The 25,206-nt window shown below is 35.5% G+C and overlaps 1 protein-coding gene across 2 annotated transcripts; it reads right to left on the reverse strand.

Annotated features, from left to right (window-relative positions):
- Positions 1-3,020: 3,020 nt before the first annotated feature.
- ALG6 (ALG6 alpha-1,3-glucosyltransferase) lies at positions 3,021-23,696 on the reverse strand. 2 transcript variants are annotated; one of them, XM_070939495.1, is made up of 14 exons: positions 23,600-23,696; positions 20,972-21,056; positions 17,736-17,825; positions 15,977-16,065; positions 12,130-12,212; positions 10,531-10,595; positions 10,025-10,219; positions 9,419-9,554; positions 7,723-7,808; positions 7,254-7,338; positions 4,626-4,696; positions 4,090-4,158; positions 3,780-3,957; positions 3,021-3,218 (listed from the first exon to the last, which is right to left on the reverse strand). In XM_070939495.1, the coding sequence occupies exons 1-14, from the start codon at positions 23,679-23,681 to the stop codon at positions 3,021-3,023; spliced, it is 1,512 nt and encodes a 503-aa protein (XP_070795596.1). In that variant the 5' UTR covers positions 23,682-23,696. The 2 variants fall into 2 exon arrangements, with proteins under 2 accessions (XP_070795596.1, XP_070795597.1); XM_070939496.1 differs by having other exon boundaries at positions 3,021-3,210; positions 3,748-3,957; positions 23,600-23,681.
- Positions 23,697-25,206: the final 1,510 nt, after the last annotated feature.

Below are 25,206 nucleotides of genomic sequence, written 5' to 3' on the forward strand. Positions count from 1 at the left end.
TGCCATGCGCTAAAAAGCCCGATTAGGTTTATCATCAGGGGATGTCTTATTTTGGGGGAAACAGGGCAGGGGTGAAATGAAAAATTTGTTACTACCGGTTTTGTGAGCGTGGCTTGGTGGGGGCGGGGAGTAATGTGACTGGGTGGCCAACTTTTTTTAAAAAAACTTTTCAAAGCATTTTTTCTGCAAATGCAAAAAAATGCTTTGAAAAGCCTCTGCCAATCAGGCAACACAGCTGGGATCATCAGAGCCTTTTCAAAGCACCTCTCCGCTGAAGAGGTTGTAGAAAAAAATGCTTTAAAAGTCTCTCTGATGATCCCAGCTGTGTTGCCTGATCGGCAGAGGCTTTTCAAAGCACTTTTTTAACCACCTCTTCTCCAGAAGAGGTTGCAGAAAAAAATGCTTTGAAAAGCCTCTGACGATCCCAGCTGAGCTGCGCGATCATCAGAGGCTTTTTTTTTTTACTTTTAAAAGCATTTTTTTGGTGGAAGAAGTTGTGGAAAAAATGCTTTTAAAAGCATGGTGGGGGGGAGGGTGCGCAGGGATTTTTGCTACCGGTTCTCCGAACCACCCGCCATCGCTACCGGATCAGGTGATCCGGTCCGAACCGAGAGCATTTCACCCCTGAAACAGGGTAATACTAAGCTTTTTCTATGCTAATGAGCACTTGCTCTTAACCTCCGATTACTGCATGGGAAAAGATAGCATAGGGCCGTGATGGTGAACCTATGGCACATGTGCCAGAGATGGCACACAGCGCCCTCTCGGATGGCACGCAAGCCATCACCCTAGTTCAGCTCTGCTGCGTATGCGCGCATGCCTCCCACCAGCCAGCTGGTCTTAAGGTGTCTGCTGTGCATGCATGGGGACAGGGCTCGTGTGGGAGCTGCTCGTGCATGTGCGGGGGAAGGGAGGTGTGCGGGGGAGGGGCGTGCACACATGTGCAGGGGCGTAGCAGATGCAGGAAGTGCGCACACATTACATTTTGTGGGTTTGGGCATGCACACTTTGGGCAATTGGTCCGGAAAAGGCTAGCTATCACTGGCATAGGGTAATAAAAACATGAAACCAGTACAGGTAGCCCTTGACTTATGATTGGTCACTTTGCAGCTGTTCAAACTTATGACAGATCCCCCAAATTACATCTAATTTGTGTGCATCAGAAGGATATCAAATTCAATGGTACTATTTAATTGTTATGCTTCAGTAAGGTTAAAATGGAACATCATTTTTCCATACATGTATTTCTAATAGGTAGCTGAATCTAGAGAAAAATCTATGGAAAGTAGACCTATTGTGTCTGTATTTTAAAAAACTTTATCCAATATAAAAGTTTAAATTTAAATCTGATATTTGGAATAATATTTGAAATGCCAGGGCAGCCTGAGAATGGTTATGACACATCAGTAAAAATCAGTATTACATGAAAAGACTTGCCCATATACACAACAATCTCTCTTTCCTACCACTTCTGAATGAAACTAATCCTTTAGGAAGGAAAAGAACCAATGCAAAAATGCATTTACCATTACTGTAACTCAACCCAGCCCCAAATCAGTTATCTGATCACTTTTATTTACCATTAATGCTCGGGATTCAGACTACATATGGTAGATGTCAAAGAGAACCATGTCCATTTCTTCAGAATTTAGAAGTTTACATTCATCCCAGAATCATCAGCGAAAGCCTAGATCAAGCTAACAAACAAGCTTGCTAATAAGCTAGTAAGCAAGCAAGCAAGCATACATACATACATCACTCTATACCATACTCACTCTATACCTTGAGGAAAAGGGAAAGAGAAATAGAAAATAATATCCAAAGTCAACTGAACATAGAGTAAAAAAGATTTACTGTATTTAGTTGCATCTCTATTGATGATATTCATATATAACAGAAAAGCAAAACTTTTAAATCTTCCATTTGTCAGAATTGAAGTCTGACTAATCAAACAAACAATATTTTTTGTTAGGACCTTTATTATAAAACTGCCTTCAATTGTCACATTATGAAAAAGCAAGTCTCTTACAAGACAAAATGCAAAACAACCTGATTTTGCAACATGATTTGAGCTTTTCTGAGTGATCTGTTAATTAAGCATTTTAGTTTTAGTGCTGCACTGAAGTTCTCTTTCTCTCAGTCTACTGAAGGATGAAGGCCTCTTAGTTCAGCACATTGGTAGATTGTTTTTCAACTTTCCAGTCAGAAGAGAAAGCTTGGCTGACCCAAAATTAAACAACCAGTTTCCATGCCTATGAAAAGCCTAGAACCCAGGTCTCCCTATTCCTAAATCAATTATCTGAACCCTAATTACTACAATGACTCATATGTTTATGTGGGAAAATCTCCCAATACTATAAGGTTACATGTTGATATACATGGAAAGTATTAACCACTGCTATACATTGTAATTCCTGTTGAGGCCTTCAGATATTATTGAGGTTAATACTGAAATAAGACTGTCAGGAAAGGATGAACGATGACACTGAATCACTTGACACTTGACCTTGATGATTTTAAGCTTATAATAGAGAGGATACTGAAATTTAGTATAAGGCAATTTATTATGTGTAATCAAATACACTGTAAGAGATAGCACTTAGTAGCAATAGACATGAGTAATTGCTGTAACATACAATCAGTAACGTCAACATGTTTTATTTTGGGAAGTACATTAAACCAATTCAATCATAACATTATTAAATTATTGGGGTATTATATCTGTTTAAAATAAACTTGCAGATTGTTGAGATGCTTCTTATTTTCTGGATTCATTTTGAACTTACTGTCAAGTGTCAAGGGTTCTTTTTTTACTGCACAGAAAAGACCAGTAAGCACAAGTCTCTTGTGAACAGCACATATTAACATGTAAATATTTTCATCTGGCTTTTCTTAGAAAATACATGAAATAACAAAAAGACTTGCATTCCATTATAGAACGCTTTAAGGCAAAGGTCTATGGAAACATAAATGGTATGTCCCAAGTAAGACCTATTAATTTTCCAATTTGGCACTTGAAATTAATTAATTTTTTTCTGGTTTCGATCATCTTTTGATTCCCACATTGCAATGATGTTAAAATACAGTAAGAAAAAGAGAAAGTGTAAGCAGGATACAACAGAGACAGCTACTGGAAATAAATCTGGTAGATGCTTTGGAGGTTCCATCATGGCACTCATTAAAGTCAGGATGCTCATCAGAGTTACTGAGATGAAAAACTAAATGTTGGGGTAGGAGAAGAGAAAAGGCATGATGATTACTACAGGCAAATAAGTGGTTTCATTGGGTGTTGTTTTCCTCACCCTTACATAGGAAATTGGGTGGCATATAAATTTAATAAATAAATAAATAAACATTTCAATGAATTCAATGCCTCCACAGCATAATATAATATTTACCAGTTGCCAGGGTTGATACTAATAAAATACCATTAAATATACACATTTTTCAAGTAGAAAAAAAATCCTAGTATTGCTAATGTATATAAAGTGCTCACTGCATTTCTAACATGGTAACACACAGTGATGAAGGAGTTCATTTTATTAGTCAACTTGAAGGATTATGATTATAAGATGCTAGATGCTGCTCATAAGTAATGCTGAAAAGTGTTCTAGCAATTGTTTGATAACAGCATTACTGAGTAATGTAATTCAATAGTTTAACTGAGGAAGTTTGGCAACTTAATATAGTGGTTTGTGCTTTGGTAAAAAAAACATGCAAAGCATGAATATGCTCTTAGTAAAATTAGTGCACATAATATATTTTTGTAAGTTACTTACTAAACTCTTAAACCAAGTCAAGTATTTCCTTAGGTAACTGGAAAGTTTTTTTAACTGCAGATCTTCTTCAGATGTTTTTTCAAATATTGAAAAAGAAGTTGTACACACCAGGAGGAAAGCCAACATTGTGACAGTGTAAGACAAAAGAAGGCCATCCTTTAATAGAAGAGGAAGCATGCTGTAAAGGGAAACATGAATTACTGTGAATTCTAGCAAGGTTATACAAACCAAAAAAATTACAATGTAAAATAAATCTTAAAATGTCTTCTCAAAGTACGAAGAATTGTTTAGAAATAACATTCGAACTCACCTGAAAGTTGAAACTAGAAGAAACCATGTAGATATAAAAGGAATTTCATGTATAATTAAGCAGACTGGTCTAAGGAGAAAACAGAAATATAAGCTCAAAAGCATTGTTTAAGAACCATAGTAACTTTTCAGCTGCTGCTTCCCCGATAATCATAAAAGAATATTAGGACAAAAAAATAAATGGATTAATGTTCAAAATAAAGGATCTTTCTATAGGAGTAAGCAATATTTCATGTCCTTGATATGCTGCAATAAAAGAATCTGCCTGCATGGTCATTGCTGATCAGCTACAGCTTCAATGCATACTCAGTATTCTGGGACCTAAGAAAAGTCCATGATTTCACCTTCCAGATTCTATTAGAATGGGAGAGCAGAAATTCATGGACACACAACTCACATGTTATACAAATGTATTGGTCCTTCTGTAGGAGGTTGAATCTTATTCTAGAACTACAGTCAGCACTACAGTTTTCCTCACACATATTTTCAGTGTTTTTATATAATAATTAAAGTATTTTAATATAAAATACTACTTACACTGAAACAAGAAGAACAGATTTTTCATGCACTTGGAATGAGAAGAGGAAGAAAGACAATGAACAGCAAACCTTTGAAAAAGAAAATTACGAATGTTAAATGCTAGACAAGATCTGCTTTTACTATTATTGACAGGTCTATGTAGAATATTTTGTGCTATTAGTCATGGCCAATCAGTTCCACACTTTAATTACCAAAAGCATTTATTTATATCATAAAATATGGCTTTTTGGCCAAGGCACACAATATGATAAAAAGCTTTAAATTAGTAGCATGTCTACCTGGATAGGTTTATTAGCTGATTAGTTGTTGATGAGAGCACGAACCATCAACCAGATAAGTGACTCACCAGGGCATCTAAACAAATCAACATAACTGACAAATCATTGATGTAAAACTTAAGCATCTAGACAAATTGAGAAGGATTTAAAATAGGCTTCTGGTATGGTAGAGTTCTACTTTCCCTCTCTGATCTGAAATACTAAATTTGGCTGAAAAGTTTTATGATAAGTTTTTATTACACCTTTAAGTTTTTCAGTGTTCTGACAAATATTGCAGGTAAGCAGTCCAATATCAAAGACCACTAACAGTGCAAGAGTCCATCATTTAGGATCTATGACAATTCGCCATGGGCAACTTGCCACGGCCAACTCACCATGGCTAACTCGCCACAGCCAACTCGCTGCAGGACAATTTGCCATGGCCATCTCACTACAGGACAACTCACTGCTGGACAAGAGTTACACTAATACCAAAAAAATGGTGGAACAAAATCATTGAAGAAAGGATGCAAAAGGAGGGACAGAATGAAATGTGAATAGTAAAAATTAAAATATTTTTTATTTATTTTAAATAATTAAATAGAATTGTTAAATTGTCCCGCAGTGAGTTGGCCGTGGCGAGTTGTCCTGCAGTGAGTTGTCCATGAAGAGTTGGCTGCAACGAGTTGGTTGTGGCAAGTTGGCTGTGGCAAGTTGTCCCATTCCCATCATTAAACCATGTTTGTTTGTTTGTTTGTTTGCTTATTTATTTATTTATTTATTTATTTAATTAATTAATTAATTAATTAATTAATTTTTATACCGCCCTTCTCCTGAAGGACTCAGGGCGGTGAACAGTCAAAATAAACATATATATAAAAATGTGAAATAGAAGCAATTTAAAATAATTAAGCCAATTTGGCTCATCAGTTAAGATCTTCTAGCATAAAATTTTGACAATTAAAAAAATTTATGCCAGCCCGGCTTGGTGAAACAGAAAGGTCTTAAGTGCACGACGGAGTTTACTGTTTACTCTTCATTAGCCATGTTTACTTTCAACGAGATATTCTGAATGAGATTAACATGGATTATTTTATTGCCAAATAACTCCATGGATGTTATAAACAGACTATTATAATAATGTCTATGGAGTAAAATATCTCCTAACTTTTTGTGCATGTAGTTGAGGACAGATTAGAGACCATAGGAAAATAGGAATAGGAAAATAGCTAGCCCAACAGAAGAGAACATATGTGGTTCACAGGGTTGAACTGAAGAGTTCTTGATGCTCTCTGATCTTGGTTTGATTCAGGATATTTCATTAGCCAATTAGGTAATGTCATCAGTGCCATAATTATGTGCCATAATCATGATGTTACCTAGGTGGGTAATGAAATGTTTGCAAGTAAACAACCAAGCTCAGAGAGCATCAAGGACTCCACAAATCAAACTCTCATAAGCTGCATTCTAGGATACTAAAAGAACTTGAGAGATATTTAAAAATGGACAAGTTATAACAAGATGGTAGACAAACATTATAAAAGATAGATTTGGGGTATTTTCCCAACTCAGGAATTTTTTAAACAAAATTATTTATAAGATCCCTTCTACTTTAGGATGATTCCCAATACTACAGTGTAATTTGTATCTTTGCCAAATAAATATTTCATTCCAAAATTGTTTTTATCAATTTTACCATGTTGCTTTCTTTCAGTAAAAGAAAATTAAAGGAATTCTTTGCAAAAGAAAAAAAAAAAAGGAACAGAACATGGAGTTTTAAGTTGCCACTGGCAATTTCTTTCCTTCGGAAAGAAATGTTTTATTTATATTATTTTGCTTATTAGATTTCTACCTCACCTTTATTACTTTTCAAGTAACACAAGGCAGCGAGCATATATATCAAACATAGATAATACTCCTTATTCTCCTATTTTCTCCACCACACCCCCTGTGAGTTGGGTTGGGCCGAGAGAGTGACTGACCTAAGATAACCCAACTGGCTTTCATTTCTAAGGCAGGACTAGAACTCATGGTTTCTTGGTTTCTAGGCCAACACCTTAACCCACACACACACATACAGAAGAATAAATAAATTAGAGAAAGCATGCAGAACGAAATTTCTTAAATTCTTTCCAACTCCCTAGTCTCCATGCTAGATCACATGATCAAATGAAGCAGGAAAGTGGGAGTTAAGGATGGAGAAGTCAGCAGCATTTAGCCCAACTGATTGTTTCATAGGGAATCACTGATTGGAATTGTTCTTTTCCCCTTTCTACATCCCTATCAACTATAACAGATAAAGGAAAGAGACTTACATATTACAAAACTATGAATTTTTATGTTTAAATATGTGTTATTATATACTTACCAAGCCATATTTAAATCCTCTGAGTGAAGGTTGCAGAGTCAGTTTTATGCAACTGGGAAGTACAGTCAGGAATGTTAAAGCAAAACTAAAAATAAAGTAATAATATCATATTAAACCACTGATTTCAATAACCAGATTAATTCTGAATCAAGAATCAGATAAGAACTGTTTAGGAACACTTTGGTATTGCTCAGTTTTTATAGTTACTGAAGAGAAATAAGATTCCTTTCATAATGATGATGATGTTATTGATTCAGCTAAGTCCGACTCAATCACAAATAAATAAACCAGCAAGCAGAGAACAGCTCCACACAATGTTGAAATAATCTTTTTTATTAAAGCCGTTTAACTATATAATTCTATATAGTTTTATATAACATAAATAATTCTAAATTATTTATGTTCTTTGAAATGCATCTTTTGCTAAAACCATAAAGGAAACTGCTTGGGGAGTTTGATATTTACGTACCTTAATTTAAGTTGTGTTTCTCTTGTCAGGATTGTCTTTATTTTGAAAAGAATGCTTACAGTGCACCAAATATTGGCTACTTTATCCTGAAAATATATTTAATGTATTGCATTATTTTGAAGATAAAGCATAATTTTATATACATGGAATGGCAGAAATAATCTACATGAAATTAAACGTATCTGTGTAGCCTTCTCATAAAATCATAGATTTTTGAGACCACAGACCGTCAATGCTACACAACTACTTATAACTATGTATTATCCATATTTTAAAAAGCAATATGAAACATTTTTTCAAATGTGAATCCACACTACATTCTGCCACATTCTCTTACTAGTACATATTTAGCACCGCCTGCTAGTTGCCAGCAATGACAGAGTTAACCCCTAATAAATCACGAAGTCTAAAGACATTAGCAGTTGTGCTAGGATCACTTTCCAAATTAAATTTGTAACCACACAGCTAGCATACTCATGAAACTCATCCCTAAACAGCTGCTTGAATCACAGCTGTGTAGACATAACAGCAAGAAAGCTACTACAAACAACTGAACAATCTCCTTGTTCTCTTACAAGTATACAGAACACACACTGCAAATTTGCTGAAGGTGACAAGTGCTTGGCAGCAGCACCAACATATAAGGTGCCAGCTTAGTAGCCAGTGAAGTTTTACAATTATCAGAACCGAAGACATGTCTGTAAATGGGAATCAATTCAAAGAACCTGTCATAGGCACCCCAGGATAAACTTACTGTTCATTGCTTAGTAGACAGTTTCTTAGTTTACCCAGATTAATATCCCAATCAGCCACTCCTGTGCCAGTTCTAAAAATTTTAACACTGAATAAACTGTGTGAAGTTTTTAAATCATACAGACCCATTTCATTAAAATCTACAATATATTTCTTTTGTTTTTAAAGCATAAAGTGAGATTAACAGTCAGAAAAACAACCTGCTTGACAGTCCTTTGGCTTATGAATTTCTATTCTTCATGTCACATTTCTATTTCTATTTCTATTTCTATTTCATCATGTAACATTTCAGTCAGTATATGACTGGGGAATAAGATCCTAAGTGTTTCTTACGATGTGCCATCGCCACTGCTGTACTTAATGATTTTCAGATGTGAGTCCGCTGCAAAGTGTATCACTATTTCTCTGTCTGGTGCAAACAAATTAATAAAAGTAATACCAGTAATAAAACCATCCAGTTTATCGTAAACATCTTAAGGCTTTACCTCAGCCAAGCAAATTGTAAATTTTCCACCAGGACTAATTTAAACCATGCAAATTTGAGCATCAACCCAATCTCTATTTTGGAAGATTTATTTTTTTTAAAAAAAGAAACATTGAATTCATTTTTTTCATATTGAATTATTTTTTAAAACCTCTAGATTGTGCAAGGACATTGTTTATTATTGTGGAATATATTTGAAAAATGTATGCCTGAACTATAGATCTGACGATGGGATTAATTCTATTTGTATAATATCCTAGAAGATGCCAGCTGAGCTAGGGGTTAAATGCTGGATTAAATAACTGGCAAGAAATGACAGTCAGAGAAGTCAGATCATATTACTAGCCTTCTGGTGTATCTTCCACATGAAATCCCTAAGGGTCAAAGTGAAGGTTTCTCAAGGGAGCTAAAAATATAAAACATTTACAAGAAGCTTGGGAGGGGGAACATGAGGCATACCTCAAACAAACCTCGATCTACTGGAAAGAGCCTTCTGAGCACTTGCAAAATTTGTCCAATGTCTGTACAAAATGGGAGCCAGCAGATCACAAAAGAAAGAGTGACAATAAAAGACAGTTTCATCAACAACCATAACCTGTAAAAAAAAGAGGAAAAAAAAACCAAGCCTCAAAGGAAGAGAATTTTTATGTACAGTACTTTCAAACTTAAAGTTTACTTTTCCAAATAGGAAACCTGTTAGAAAAGTTAAGAAAACTGTTAAATATGCTCTCCCTGCCTCCCCCAAGAACAAGAAAAACATTCTAAACTCTTATCTTCTAAATATGGGTGTACATTTGTGACCTGTGCTTAACTAATGACAGGTGTTGAAGAGAAAAGATAGTTGTGTGTATTTTGATACACTATAGACACTCTTAAAACTATTTAGTATGTTATTTAATGACTTAGGAGAAACATGCTTCTCTGGGGGAAGGGGGATGATAATGACATGAATCCCTACTGCAAAAGCTAATCAAGAAATGAATGACATGCACAAATTCCCAAGGCAAAACAGCCTAAGTGCATTCCAGGACCATTTTCTGGATGTCAGCTTGTAAAGATACTCACCCTTTGCCCATCAGGCCTTTCTTGAAGCACTTTCCCAGCAGGTAGCAGAAGAAGGGCAAAGCGTGGTAGAGCTCCATTTGTTTGTAGTTTATAGCAAAAGAAAATGCTACTGAGCCCAAAAGGTCAAAGTCATAAGAGAGAAACAGCACTCCCCACAAAGCAAGACCAAGACTCACGGAATTATATATGTTTGTTCTGTTAAGGACAATAATCTGTAAAGAGCTTGCTAATGAAGAATAAGCAACTATAATAGGATTCTGTTGGTTGTCCGCTGCCACCAAAACCTACCTAATGACGCAGCGTCATTCCGAGATAGCATGAAAAGAATCTTTATGTCTTAAAATAATAAAATGGGGCAGAAAAATGTAGCTTTCACTCTACCTGTGCCACACGTTGCTTTGACTACCCTCACCCCTCCCCTTTTGTTACCCACACAACAACACACCTATTCCACAATATCCATGCATTGCAAAAAACTGTCTTCACAGAACAAAAAAAAAAGATACTGAAAATGTCCATAGTCAATCAGAATGAGACCGGGATAAAGCAATGTGCAGAGAGCACTAGAAATCTGAGAACAACAACAAAATAAATAATACAGGTAAAATGTGAATATTTATTTTCTTTAGAAAGATTATATTGGAACTGTCAATCTATTGAACTTCTTCCATCTAAAACAATGTAAACAAAGTACTGTTAAATCTACTGCAATGGATACTATTTTGTTTTTTATTGTTTTTCAAAAGTATAACTCAATTACTTCATATGTTTAAAGTTTGTTTATTAAATTTATATTCTAACCTTTGTTCACGAATTCAAGGCACTCCTGCCTTCCATTTCCCCCCACAACTATTCTGAAATGCAGGTTAGAACAAGAGAGTGTGATGATTCCAAAGTCAGCCAGTGAGCTTCCATGGCTGAGGGTTTCCTTGTGACTCAGAAACATAAAATGATCATGACACACAGACATAAGATCTGAGATTTGCTTAGCCCAAGGAATTACAAGTTATCTGATAGAAACACCCACTAGACAAGAATGACATGTCTCTCTGATGATTTTACGTATGAAATTATTCACAGCTGCTCTGAATTGTCCACTACGTGGACACGGATCTCATGAGATGACAAAGATAGTGTCTTGTAGTGGCACCTGGGAGATTTTTGAGCCAGTGATTAACAAAGAAGCAGATAAGGTTCTCTGTAGCCTTATCACTGCCATTTTTGGATTTGACCCCTGACCCTGTTAGCTAGTTAAACAGGATATCTTTGAGATTACCTATCCCATATAAAACTTGTAGTGCCAGGAATATTATATCCTCCCCGTTAGGTTGGGCTGAAAGAGAGTCACTGGCTCAAAGTCATCTAACGTGCTTTAATCACTAAGATGGGAATAGAACTCACCATCTCCCACTTTCTAGCCTGGTACTTTAACCACTAGACCTGTGATCGTGAACCTATGGCATGCGTGCCACAGGTGGCACATGGAGCCATATCTGTGGGCACACAAGCGTTGCCCGAGCTCAGCTGCAATGCCGGTCAGCTGATTTTCAGGCCTTCCGGGCCCACCGGAGGGGCCTCCAGAGGGCCTCCAAGGGGGTGGGGAAGGCCGTTTTCACTCTCCCCAGGCTTCAAGAAAGCCTCTGGAGCCTGGGGAGGGTGAAAAACAGGCCTACCAGGCCCTCCTGTAACCTTTTTGCCATTGTGTGCCAAAAGCGGGGGAAGTGTGGGGGCGGTCATGTGTGCATGCATGGGGGGGGCAGGGCGCGGGGGCATTGAATTATGGGTGTAGGCACACACACGCATGACCCCCTGCGCGCCCCCATTTTTGGCACGCAACGGCAAAAAGGTTAGCCATCACTGCACTAGACCAAACTTGCTCTGTGTTAACCATATTTTATAATTAAGCTAAATGTTTTAATTGTAAACCTTGTTTATTTTACATAAATAGATCAACATGTATTTGTTTCTTGTGAAATACTGTAATGAATACTGTTAATGTTTTTAATCATAATTGGACTAATATTGTTTATCTGATTATTCACACATTCCTCACTTTTTTTACATATAAACAACATTATTTTTGTTGCAAAGAAAAATATACTAACCTTCTTTTTTACTGATGTCTCTTTTAAATAACAGCAGTATAAGATTACTGCAGGAATATAAACTAGCATATCAGCAACAAGAACTGCAAGACAGAAAAATTATATACAACAGTCAAACCAATATTTCTCATAACTCTTAATTCTGCTTTTTCTTGTTATCATTATGAATCATTTATGGAATTTCCCTTCATACTTTTTCCCTGCATGTTATGATTCAGGAATGCAACCTGATCAAATGGGCACCATCCACAGCTAGAAGGTTGCCACTTTGCCTCTTTTTTACTGAAAAAAAAAAAAACTCTAATAAACATTCCATTGAAATGATCTAATCAAGGTTAAACCACCATGGCCAAAATGAGGAAGGCTTATCCACATCCACATTTTCTGTCCATATTTCATACACACTTAGATGACTATAATATGTGCAAACATGGCTGTTTCTGTATGTGTCTGCATGTATGTGTGCTTATCTGCGTACAATCATAGAGAGGGAGTTCCTAGTTACAGGCACTACTAATACTTAAAATGCTAGGAAAAACAAATAAAAACACCATCATGTGTCTGGTGGGCCTCTGGAACATGGAGACCACTAGAGTGCTTGATGGGATTGTTTCTGTAAGGGTTCCTCCCCAATTAATGATCCTGGGTGGCTGCTTGGTTTAATGAAGAATTAAGGAAAATTAAATGACTAAAAGGACATCTACAAGCAGCGGTCACAGTAAAACCAGAAATGCATCAGACCAGGTACTGATAAAGGTTCATTTTTAAGTTGCACATCAGCAGCAAGAGAAACATAGCATGATTTCTCTGAATTTAACTGCATTCACAGATGTTTCTCCCAGCAGTCTCAATCAAAGCCATCAGAGGATTTTAGGGAAATATGGGTAGGTTAAGATACCTACAGGCTCTGTGCATGGTTTTGTGGTTTTGTGGGCAGATAACATGGCTCATATGGGCTAGATACCAGTTGGACAGAACCCAATACAGTGAGCAAATCTGGATCCTGTACTGTTATCTGAGATTCTTTTGAGAATACATTCAATGAAGTGAGCATGTCTTATTGGTATCTCAAAGAGGGGAACGTGTTGTTCTTGGTCCTTTAGAATCTTTTATTGGTGTTTGATACCATCCATCGTTGTATTCTGTTGGGCTGCCTGCAAGAGTTGGAAGTTGGAGGCTATCAAAGTATCTAGAGACTATCAAAATCTGGACTCTATTTTATTGCCAGAAGCATCTATTTCGAAGGAAGTGTTTAGAATTCATTTATTGTTCTGTATTTATTCTGTTGGAATCTATCCAGAATTCTCTGATTGGGGTAGGCTATAAAAATAGGAAATATAATAACAAAAATTCATAGCAAAAGATACCAAAACAAAACATCAGCAGAAGCTGATATTAACCCAATGAAACCCTTGACTAGTTTCTAACTTTAAAAAAAAAGAGAGAGAGAGAGAGAGAAGTACAAGTGGTATGTGGGACAGAGGTTCATTTTCATAATGATTTTCATAATTTATTTGATTGTTTGATTATTGCCAATAATCAGCCACTTGAATATGTACATTTCATTTGTTATACAATAATTATAAAATTATTGTAAACATAAAATTACTTAGTTTTTAAAAAAAATTATTTTATAATGCCAAACTATGACTTGAGTGATTTTTCAAAACATTAGGTTTGTTCAGTATATACACTATCTAGAGGGATAATTTTCTAAAATGGATAAAAATAATGGCTAACATTTAACATTATTGAATTCTGTAACCTTGATAACACTCATTTAATGGCTATTGTTTAAAAAATGTCTATCCATTTGTTTCGTTGATACATCAATGATTTATCAGGCGTGTTGACTTGAGCATTATTAAAGACTATTTCAAGGGTAATTTGGTTCTAGTGATTTTTAAAATGTAGTCAATTGCTAAAGACCAGATGGAAAGGTTTGTGGCCAGCATAAGAGGTGAGGCGGAGGAATGTCTAATTCTGCCCAAGTTAATCAGCAATAAGGAGAAACTAACATAAGATTATTATTTTTTTGCACAACTCTATTCACTCCTGAAGGATGAATAACACAAACTAATTAATTGTTTATGATGCTTAATAAAAAAGTCATATGACATCGCTGGGTTTGTTTTTCTTTCATTATTAACCACCATATTAATATCAATTAATGTGTCTATGAAAACAATAATCATTTTGATTTAATTGTAAAAGTAATCACTACTAAATGCTATGATTCTGTATAGAATACTAGCAGTTTTTAAATGGCTGGGAAAAGCTATTACATATTGTTATACAGTAAGAAGCATTTAATCTTGTATGTGCATATTAGCATCCATTTCAGTAGCACCCTAAAAATGTAGGCTGGCTGGGCCCAAATTAATCAAATTATGAACACTTCCAGCTACTGCAAGAAGAGCACTGGACAAGCAATACAACTGTCTGTTTGTTTTTTCTTTGTTGTTACAATCCTCTATGTCACCAAATCACTGACAATATCTTTTCAGGAAGTATGGAGGGTAACATCTAGTCCAGGGATATCCAACCTTAGCAACTTTAAGACCTGTGGCTTCAACTCCAATCTGGCTAGCTGGGGAATTCTGGGAGGTCTGCCAAGGTTGAACACTCCTGGTCTAGTCTATCAATGTTTAGTCTAGTATTTCCATAAAAACTGAAAACACTTGAAGGAAGAAGAAGCACTTATTTTATATATACTGTATTTATTTATTTATTTATTTATTTATTTATTTATTTATTTATTTATTTATTTATTTAATTTGTATACCGCCGTTCTCCCAGAAGGGACTCAGGGCGGTGAACAGCCAAAATTAAAAAACATACAAATGCAAAAGTTAAGATAATTAAAAGAATTAAATCATTGGCTACCCAATTTAAAACCCCAAATCCATAAAATTTAAAATCCCAATTAAAAACCATTTAGGCTAGGCCGGCTTGATGAAATAAAAACGTCTTCAGGGCTTTACGGAAGGTCCGGAGGTCCGGGATCAGTCGTATTCCATATATGGAATTAGAATTAGTCAAACCGCCTATTTTATTTAGTGTTGTAATTATCTTATACACATCTATAGATAATTATTGACATGAACTTCAGTGTTATCAAAAATTTAGTTTTATATAATATGGAGTAGAGGACAAGCTGTCACTCTACTGCCATTATTTATTGATCTTTTTGTACTCAAATATTTCTAGCATATTAGACAAAGCAGATTTGATTATATCATGTAAAATAAAACAATGTAACTGCTACTATATATAAACATGTGTGTGTATCTCAAAAATATTTAAAAATATTTACTGCTAACCACATATTAAAATGATTTAAATAACTGAAAACAATTTAATACCAGATTTGATATTATTCAACATTTAAATGACATTTAAATATTGAATAATGAGCAATTAAAATTACCTGTTCATTAGTCAAAACTGAATAAAGTCAAGCATTTAGTTACTACAAGAAGTTCAAAAATATGAAGAATATTGAAAAGTCCAATCTCTTTTGCTCACTCGGCATAATTGGCTTTAAAACTGAATCTGGGCATATTCCTCTAGGAAGAGGAATATTCATCTTGTGTAATAAAAAAATGTTAGCATTATATTTGGCAAGTTATTCAGAATCCTGTAATGTACTACTTACCTTGAACAATCCCTTTCATTAAAGTATTTTGTTAGTATAAAGCTGTATTAATATGAGCAGAGTGATATTAAAGATTGTAATTATTTTATCAAACTTTGCAAACTCCTCTTATATGGAGCATCTCCAAATACACAATACAGGATCAGATAAAATGCCTTGTATAGTTACATTGGGGAAAAAAAATCCTACCTGATGCACGCATAAATAACTTGTGTGACTGACTCTCATACCCACGAGATGTGTATAGAGTAATCCAATTGGGATTTATTAACTTTGCCCTAAAACAGTTACAAATAAGAAGAAACAGAATTCTGTGCATATTTATAAGATATGACAATTTAAATTTGTAATAACTGTTCATTTAATGGTACCTAAACATCAAATGTAAAAAAAAAACACCTCATAGTAGTTTTTTTAAAATGTTGTAAACATATTCCTCAGATTTTTAACAGCATAAACAAGGTAGCAGAGACCATTCTGAATAATATTATTTACTTTAAATGAATTTACAAGAATTCTTTGGTTTTAGTCCAGTTTCTGAAAACTAAAAGCAATAATAAAACACTGTTGATAATTTCAACATATCTATTCCAGTGGGTTTTTTAAGACAAAAAATAGCTATGTTGACCACAGAAAAAAGTAAAACCCATATTGTAACAATAGTATTATAAAGCCAGTTCAAGGTAATAAAATAGCATAGTGTTTTCTAGATCTATCCCAAGCTTTTATCAGCTAGTTGTATTTATTTAATAAATGTAAAAAAAGTAGAAATTGTAGCCATTAATTTGTTTGTTACAATTTTGTAAAAAATAGAATAGACAACCTACTGTCCTTTTGATATTTTTAATTTCAATCCCTGTCACAAGGCAGTGTAGCCATCTACAATAGAACTGCAGTTTTTAACATCTAAAGAGACCGTCCATTTCTGAGACAGAATATAAGAAATAAAGTCTAAAGTCTCTTGTGTCCTTTAGCACAAGATTTCTGTCACTTTTAAATTTTAAAGTAATATCTCTTCAAAGCTACTTCTCAATTGGCCTCTGCAAACTAGAAACATAGGTACATATTGATCACTGTGAACAAATGTTGTTCTTTATCTTGCTACAGAAAAAAACAGGGAAGTCCCACTAAAAGCCTATCCTTATTACCATGATACTGATACTGATAATCATTTATCAAACTTGTGTACCACCCAACTCTCAATAACTTTGGGTAGCTTGTGATAGTGGATTGTATGATCACAGTTGTAAAGTATTTCAGCATCTTAATGAAAAATGCCTTGGCCGTATACAATAATATAAAATCAAATAGTCTTTGTAAACATAAGATACATGTATTTATATAATCAGACAAACAGAATTAGATGCTTAAGCTGAATACATAAATCCTGAGCTATATATAAGATCTATTTGCAATGTACAATCTTCTCTGTGTCTCATCTGTAACAAATCTGTACAGTTTGTTAGCAAAATATGAAATAATGTGAATGCCTTAACTAATATATTATAAAATAAACTGTACGGAGGTTGGTGACTTGTAACCCACAATTGCCTCCTGCACCCAAAGCATGGTCCCTAGAATTCTTCAAAGTAGCTGGAATGTTGCTTTTGGGGAAATTTGGAGGATTTATATTGAAGGGCTTTCCCCAATTTAAAGGAGATAGAATTTAAGGAACAAAATAGACATCAAGTTCCTGCAATTACAAATATGAAAATAATTTCTTGATGTGACCCCAATCCAGTGATCTGGGAATTCAAACATTGTATATAATGTCCATATCCAATCATTTTCCTATTCTTCATCACATTAAAAAAAAATCTTATTAGGAATGTTAATCTCCAAATATACCACAGAATTCTTATGGATATAAACAGCTTCTGAATTAGCGTACTTTTTCTTCTTCTTAAAGAATTATTTTAAACAATTGGCTATATAATAATTAACTTACACATAAGCACACAGAAGACTGTGATAAGCAGTAAGAGGTGGGTAGTCAAGGCCCCAATATTGTAAATTATTGTCACTGGTGTTAAAGTACCTGAAAGATAAAGTAAAATTCAAAATAAATATACATGTTTAACATATTTTAGGGACAATATCTCTTTTATTTTCTTATATAATTTTGAAGCTATTTTGTGACAGCTTCTGAGAAAGCAAGCTTTTTTCTCCCCCCAAATCATCTTTGGACAGTTTTCTGAGTAAGTGTCTCTTAAATAATAGTCTGCAGAATGATGATGGAAATAAAATGTGCTTTTTATATTAATTATATGTAATTGTATAAGATGCCACAGTGGCTTTAAAATCTTCAATATAGGTATAAGATTTCACGAGGTTTTCTAGTCTTCAATATAGGTTTTCCTATATTTAGGAAAAACCAGATCTAATTCTATTACTTTCACTGGAAGAAACACACAAACATCCGAGATAAAAAGGAATAACTGACTGCTTTTGTCAGTACACAAACTGCTGCCATTAGAAGAAAAAACTGCTCTATGTAAAACATATTCAGATGGCACTGTTGTCTTATAGAAGGATGAGCTTTTGAAAACTCATTGCACCTTAACCAAACATAACAAAATTGTTGACTCTACAGAATTTGAACACAATAAGTGACAAGCATCACGAACCTGCTCAAGACTTATCAATAGTAACAAATTCAACTGGTCCTCTAAATCCTCTAGAGAACAATACAAAAGTGCAAAGGCAAAGAATGTTCATTTGGTATGAGTTTTCTGTACTGTACATTTGAGTGAAAAATAATCAGAATTTAGACACTTCTTCAAGTTGAAATACTTCAGAAGATTTTATGTAATGAAAATAAAAATTACAAAAATAAGATATCAGAACCTTTAAATCTGTGTGAAACAGAGTGACTAGTATTTTATAATTGCCAGGGGCAAGTCCTCAGTTTTTCCAGTCTATCCAGTCCAATGCAGCCAGTTTCTGACATTTATTGCAATAAATGATATTTCTTGAATACCTTATAAGCAGCCTGAAGTATCTTATGAACAATTCATGATAAATCATATTTCTTAAAGCTGCATCTCTACCCTTTTATCCCACTATTTAAATTTTCTCACACCAGGTTAGTTTTAACTTCTTCATTACAGTATTAATATTCTGCATTTTACTTGTTAATATCTCATTTATTCATCCAGCATTGCCCTCTAATTCAGTCTTAAACTCCATTAGAAAAGGTTCGTGCATACTGATGAAGGGAAGGCTAAGAAATTCCATATTTCTAACTAGCAATAAGGAAGAAAAGATGCTGTCAAGATTGTCTTTGATAAATATATGCATGGACTCCAAAGCAAGATAGGGAAGGCAGAAAGATTTAAATTCATGCCTCTGGCTCAGGAAAACCACATATAGGAAAACTACATACAAATCACATTTCTAGTTTATTGCCCACCTTTTTAATATACTTTGCTTCTGAACAAAGGAGGCAAACGTGAAGTACATGCAATATCACTTGAGTATATATGCATAGTGTTGTCACTGTAGCTTCTTCAAAGGCAAAGACTTTGGGGGAACCAACTTTCTAGAAATGCCAAGTTGCACGTAGTATAATGAATCACAAAATATTTGATGCTGTTGCAAAACAAAGCTAATATAAAATTGCTTCCAAATATACTTTTGATATTGCTATACCTCGTTATTCAGAAATACTGTACATGAAGGAAAATTCTAATTACCCAAGAGTAAGCTAGGTGAAAGGATTCAATAACTGTAATTATATGTTTTGATGGCAGATAAGTGCACTTTCACTGGGTCTTATTCCCTTACTTGTAAATTCTTATACTTATTAATCTTTTGGAACTGAACAATCTTTTCTCTCTCCCATCACTTCATCAAACCCAATTTGCCTATAATTTAAACATATTATTTATTATTAAGTATAAATATAATTTACATAAAAAACATTTCCCTTCATTCTATATTGAAGCCTTATACTGAGACAATACATTAGCTCATTAGCTTCTACAGTCAACTATGTGCTCTAGTAAGCAACACATTCCAAATTTATTAGTCTTAGCACTATCTTTTGTTTTAACTGTGGAAGGGAAATGTTGAGGCTGAGTCTTTAGAAATTAAAATAATACATTTAATAAACATCAGGGCTGTGCACATTTTGAAAATGTGAGTGCAGCATCTTTTTGCTATTCATTAAAACGGTCCAGCTTTCTTTAGAATTTTGTGTGAGCCTGAAAAAGGTGTATTTGCTTTAGAAGAGCTGAATTGTTAAAGAGTTAACCTGACTCTTAAGCAATCGCACCTTCAACTTTGAAATAGAAGCTTGAAAAAAGAGGGGCTACTGGCTGTGCCTGCATTCCTGCAATGTCCAAAACGCAGCACCTTTCAACTCATTTGCAAAACAGGTGTAGCTTAATCAGCAAAAAGGAAAAGTGGGAGAAGGACAGAACTTCTATAGCACTGTTTCTTTTTATCTTTCTGAATGCTTTATTACATCTGGAAGATGAGAAAAACTTGACAATGGGCTTTCTCCTTCAGGCAGTCTCTTCCATTAGCATACCCCCCCAATCATTATCTGTCCTGAATCATAATCTTCCCTTATCCATGATATGTTAAGAGAAAAGGCAAATACTAGATCACTAGTTTTTCCTAACTATAGCTTCAATGCTTCATCTTTCTCTCCAGTGCTTTGCTCATCCAATGGGTAAACAGAAATGTAATACAGCTATCATTTTTCTCCTCTTTTCATATTCCAATCAAACTAGGTGTCTTAAAGAGAAGCAACAGCACAGAAGAGGCATGTACTTCTATTGAAAGGCAGAGCATAATACAGAGACATCAGATATAAAGCCAAAGATGAGAAACCAATGCTTTTTGCTTCAACTCTTACATTTTAGAAATGGAATTTCTACACTAACGGTATGTTTCTATAACACTTGCAAACCCATTTAATATTTTAATTAAGTTGCCTAACCATTGTAGATATAGATACTTAATATGATCATAATAAATGAGATAAATCTGAACAGACATAATATAGTATATTGGATCTGAAAAATAATTGCATTCCTATAATACTATTTGGGATATCACGTTGAAGAAAAGTGAACTTATTTCTACATAATTTTGTACAAAACTATATGGTCCAGCTAAGTTCCCCCCCCCACCAGCCTATGGGCATTCCTTATATAAATTGAAATAAAGACATACCAGTGCTTGACTGGCAGATTATAAGTAATTTCTTGCCAGTGTCTTTGAGCTTCATAGTCTCCATACATAGGTGCTTTTCCTTCACCTAAAACACAAAAGGAAGATGAGACACATGTTTCTGTACTTATTTGTTAAACTACATGCCATCCATTGTTATGATTCTACTAGTGTTTTTATTAAATGCTTGAGAAATGAATGTTTTCTATTCTAAATATGTGTCCATGCTAAAGAGAAAATATTTCAAATTCAGCCCTATAACCAAAGGCCCTCTCTAATAGTAATTTTTGGACCCAACACCTAATAGCTGGTTTCCTCAAAAATATGGTCCCTATTGCATATCTCCATTCATTTACTAATGTACAATGAAGGAGATAAGTCACTTTCTTTTTCTTTAAGCTTTATATAAAAAGTACTTTCTTTGCTATTGTAACATTTTATGCTTGAGTCAAATTCAGCTTGAAGTTGTACCAGTTTTATATGTAACAAATTAGGTTCCATTTTGCTTAATTCTACTTGCCATTCTCTCAGCCAGTATTGAATAGGCTTCTTTTTGAACAAGATATAAGATATATGAAACAGTGTAATTGTTGTAGCATCCAAGTAAATATCTAATATATACAATTATTCATTTCTTGCCTCCTGATTAACTAATGAAAGCACATATATATTTCAGCTAACACACTATAACTTTACATAAATTGAAAAGTTTCTTTTAAATCTAGGAAAGACTTTTATCATTCTTTTATATAATTTACTTTTTAATCATTCATACACGCAAGAAGAGAAGGGTAATATTTGTTCCTTTGTAACATGGGGACAAGTTCCACAAGAAATGAACTTCTGGAGCAACTAAATATCATTATTGCCTGAGCATAGGCAGAGGACTATTGCCTTGCCTTGCTTTTTGGTGAAGAATTGCTTTTAGTGCAGACAAATAAATACACATATAACTCTTTTTGGGTGGGGATTGGGAGAAAAAGCTGCCAATCATAACATTTTAAAGTTATTATTAAACAGATGCAGATCTTCAAAATATACCACTATTACTTTATTGTAATGATTGGAGTCTATGCCTTCTGAATAATGCCCCTATGTATAAAATACAAATTATAAAACCTCCCCCCTAATTACTTAAATACCAGCATATTCTAACCATCTGCCTAAACCAATGTACAGAGACAATAAACAGTGCTATTAATTTGTGCAGACCTAAGTGTCTGAATGAATGGTTGCAGGTTGAAGATTACTTGAACTATGCATTTGTTTACACTAGATTTTATTAATGAGTTACTTTAAGAATAATAGATTATTCTATCTTATTACAGATAGTTCTCATTTAGCTACTGCCTCATGCAACTATTGTACACCCTTGACTGAAGATTGGTACACTCTTTCTTATCTGGGATGGTTGTCCTCTTCCACCAAGTGTGCAGCTTTCAGGAAAAAGCACATGGAGTGGTGAGGGAAGAAAGAGGCACCTGACTAGCCAGTTAGATCAGCTAAATCAACCCTGCTGGTGATCAATAGGGCGACACATGTCAGATCACCCTCACATCTGCCTCATGCAGCAACTATTCATCAGTACAATCGTGATGAAAAAGTAACCAATCCTCACAGTCCTCATAGGTCTATAAAGCAAAGGAAAGCTGAAGTAAGTTCATAAGCATAATCACTTAGTGACCATTTCACTTAACAGCCGAGTTGCCAATTCCAAATGTGATCACTAAATAAGGACAAGGAAGAGATAACTTCAACAAGTCTTTTTATTTATTTTACTGGTACTCTGAGCATAAGAAATATTTTTTACTGAAGTACTTTAATACCACAACTTTCGGTTTTTATTCCAGAAATGTCTACTGTTACAAGTCTTCATAATAACATTTCCTGTTTAAAAGATGATTACCATAAAATGGAGTGTCTGAAGAACAGAAATATATTCAGGTGTTAAAAATATGTAATTAGAATCAGTGGAATAGGAGAGAAGAGCTGCTTTTACTAAGCCCATTCCCACTAGAAGTACTGAGGAGGAAATTCTACCATATAAGTATAGCATCCTAATGGTAGATTTAAAACTTATGATCCAATAGGCTAAATATATAGAAATGAATATTTTATTATTGTTGTTGTTGTATTTTTACATAAAACAGTTCAGCTAAGTGCTTCATGGACTTAACCCTATGTAACTATTAACAGAATAATGAAATACTAGATTAGTCTGTTCATATGAGGATCATTCTTAGATCAGTTAAGAATAATCTAAGTTTTATAAGATGCTCAAATAATACAGCATTTGTTTATTTCAAACAGATATTAAACATGGAATGCTCGGGATATAACTGAATAATACTGAAGAATGAGCAAAGATAAGATAAATATTTTTGTTTATATAATTATGCTGATATTTGCAGTTCTATAAAAATACAAAATAGTCGCTCATATTTCATACATTTTGTACAACAATCCCATATCAAGATTTCCCACTATCGTAATCTGAACTTTTAAAGAAAATTATCTCCATACCCTATTCTATTCTATTCTATTCTATTCTATTCTATTCTATTCTATTCTATTCTATTCTATTCTATTCTATTCTATTCTATTCTATCTCAAAGTTTGAATGTGTATTACCTGAATAAGGACCAAGTGATACAGTCCATCGAACAATAAGTCCAAGTAACACAGTAATTGTGATTAAGCTCCATTTTTCCATAGCTGGCTTTTGGTCCAGACCTGGAAATAAGAACAATTATATTACACACTATTTTACATTAATTTAGTCCTAATCTATTACCATAATAAAACCATTTCTCTATGACCGTGATGGCGAACCTATGGCACACGTGCCACAGGTGGCATGCAGAGCCCTTTCTGCCAGCATGCCAGCCGTCGCCCCAGCCCAGGTCCACCGCACATGCGCACACCTCCCATCAGCCAGCTGGTCTTCCAGTCTCTGCCGCGCATGCACGGAAGCAGAGCGTTCCGATCTCTGCAGGTTCTACCCTCTGCAGATGCCTCTGCAGGAAAGCAGGAGAAAGCTAACGTGATGGGGGGAGAAACTGCAAAGATCTGAGGGGTACTGGAAGGCAGGAGGCACTCAATGGGGGAGGAACTTTGGAGATCGTGGAAGGCAGGAGAACGCTATGATTCGATGGGGGAGGAACTTTGGAGATCATGGAAGGCAGGAGAAAGCTATGATTCCATGGGGGAGGAACTTTGGAGATCATGGAAGGGAGGAGGCAGCTCTTTAGCACAGCTAAAGCACAGCTCTTTAGTCAGATCTCTCCCCCCTACATGTGCGGCTCTTTTAAACAGGGAAAGAAGACAGGCAAGAGAATGAACATGTGTAGCAGGAAGCTCTGGTGTTGCCCGATCATCAGCCAAGCTCATCAGAATTTCAGCTCTAGAGCCATCCCAAACCCCACAGCCCATGAGCGAGGCGGAAGAAGGGAAAAGCCTCTCTCTTTTCAGTTTCCCATCGGGCTGGCTCCGCCAAAGGCTGCCTCCCAATCTCGGAGCCAGTTCCCTCCTAAAGTTTCAAGGGCCACCACATGATTTCCATGAACTTGAGCTGAGCAGAATTGTGGGGCAGAGCCAATGTGGCGGCTCCTGTTTTTCCCAGCTGTCGAGTGCTCATTTAGAGAAGAGGAGCTGGGGAAACAGGCAAGGCGCAGCGGCGGCGGCAGGCAGGTAGGTGTCAGGGAAGCGCTGAGGGCAGCATATGCATCTTTGGGCTTTCCACTTAGGTGGCGTTAGGTGCAGCCTGTCCCCCGTCCACCACCTGCTCGACCTGCAGCTCCCAGTGGGAAGGAGCCCAGGCAAGCCTCGCATTCGGAGCTTCCTCGGGGGCAGTCTCGGCCCCACCATCTTGGCAGCGCCATGCGGGGAACAGCTGTCTCACCAGGGAAGGGCTGGTACCTAGTTGTCCTCTGGTAAGAGGTATGCCGGCCCACTTGGAAAAAGTGGGGGGGGCGCATTGGGGGGGCACGCATGCTCAGTGTGGGCGCATGTGTAGAGGGAGCGTGGGGGGTGTCGTGCACGCATGCGTAAATGGGAGCGTGCATTGCATTATGGGTTCCAGCACGCAGGAGCGCAACAGTGCTCGCCCGCTCAGATTTTTGGCACGCAATGCCAAAAAGGTTCGCCATCACTGCTCTATGATATGCACAACTCTGATCCAAAAGGCAGCAACCCAATGTGGGCTTTTTATAATATTATTATGGGGAAAATAAAACCAG

Source organism: Pituophis catenifer, unplaced genomic scaffold (assembly GCF_029215685.1).
Source record: "Pituophis catenifer annectens isolate HBS135680 unplaced genomic scaffold, rPitCat1.0.hap2 SCAF_3, whole genome shotgun sequence".
Classification (NCBI taxonomy): Eukaryota; Metazoa; Chordata; class Lepidosauria; order Squamata; family Colubridae; genus Pituophis; species Pituophis catenifer.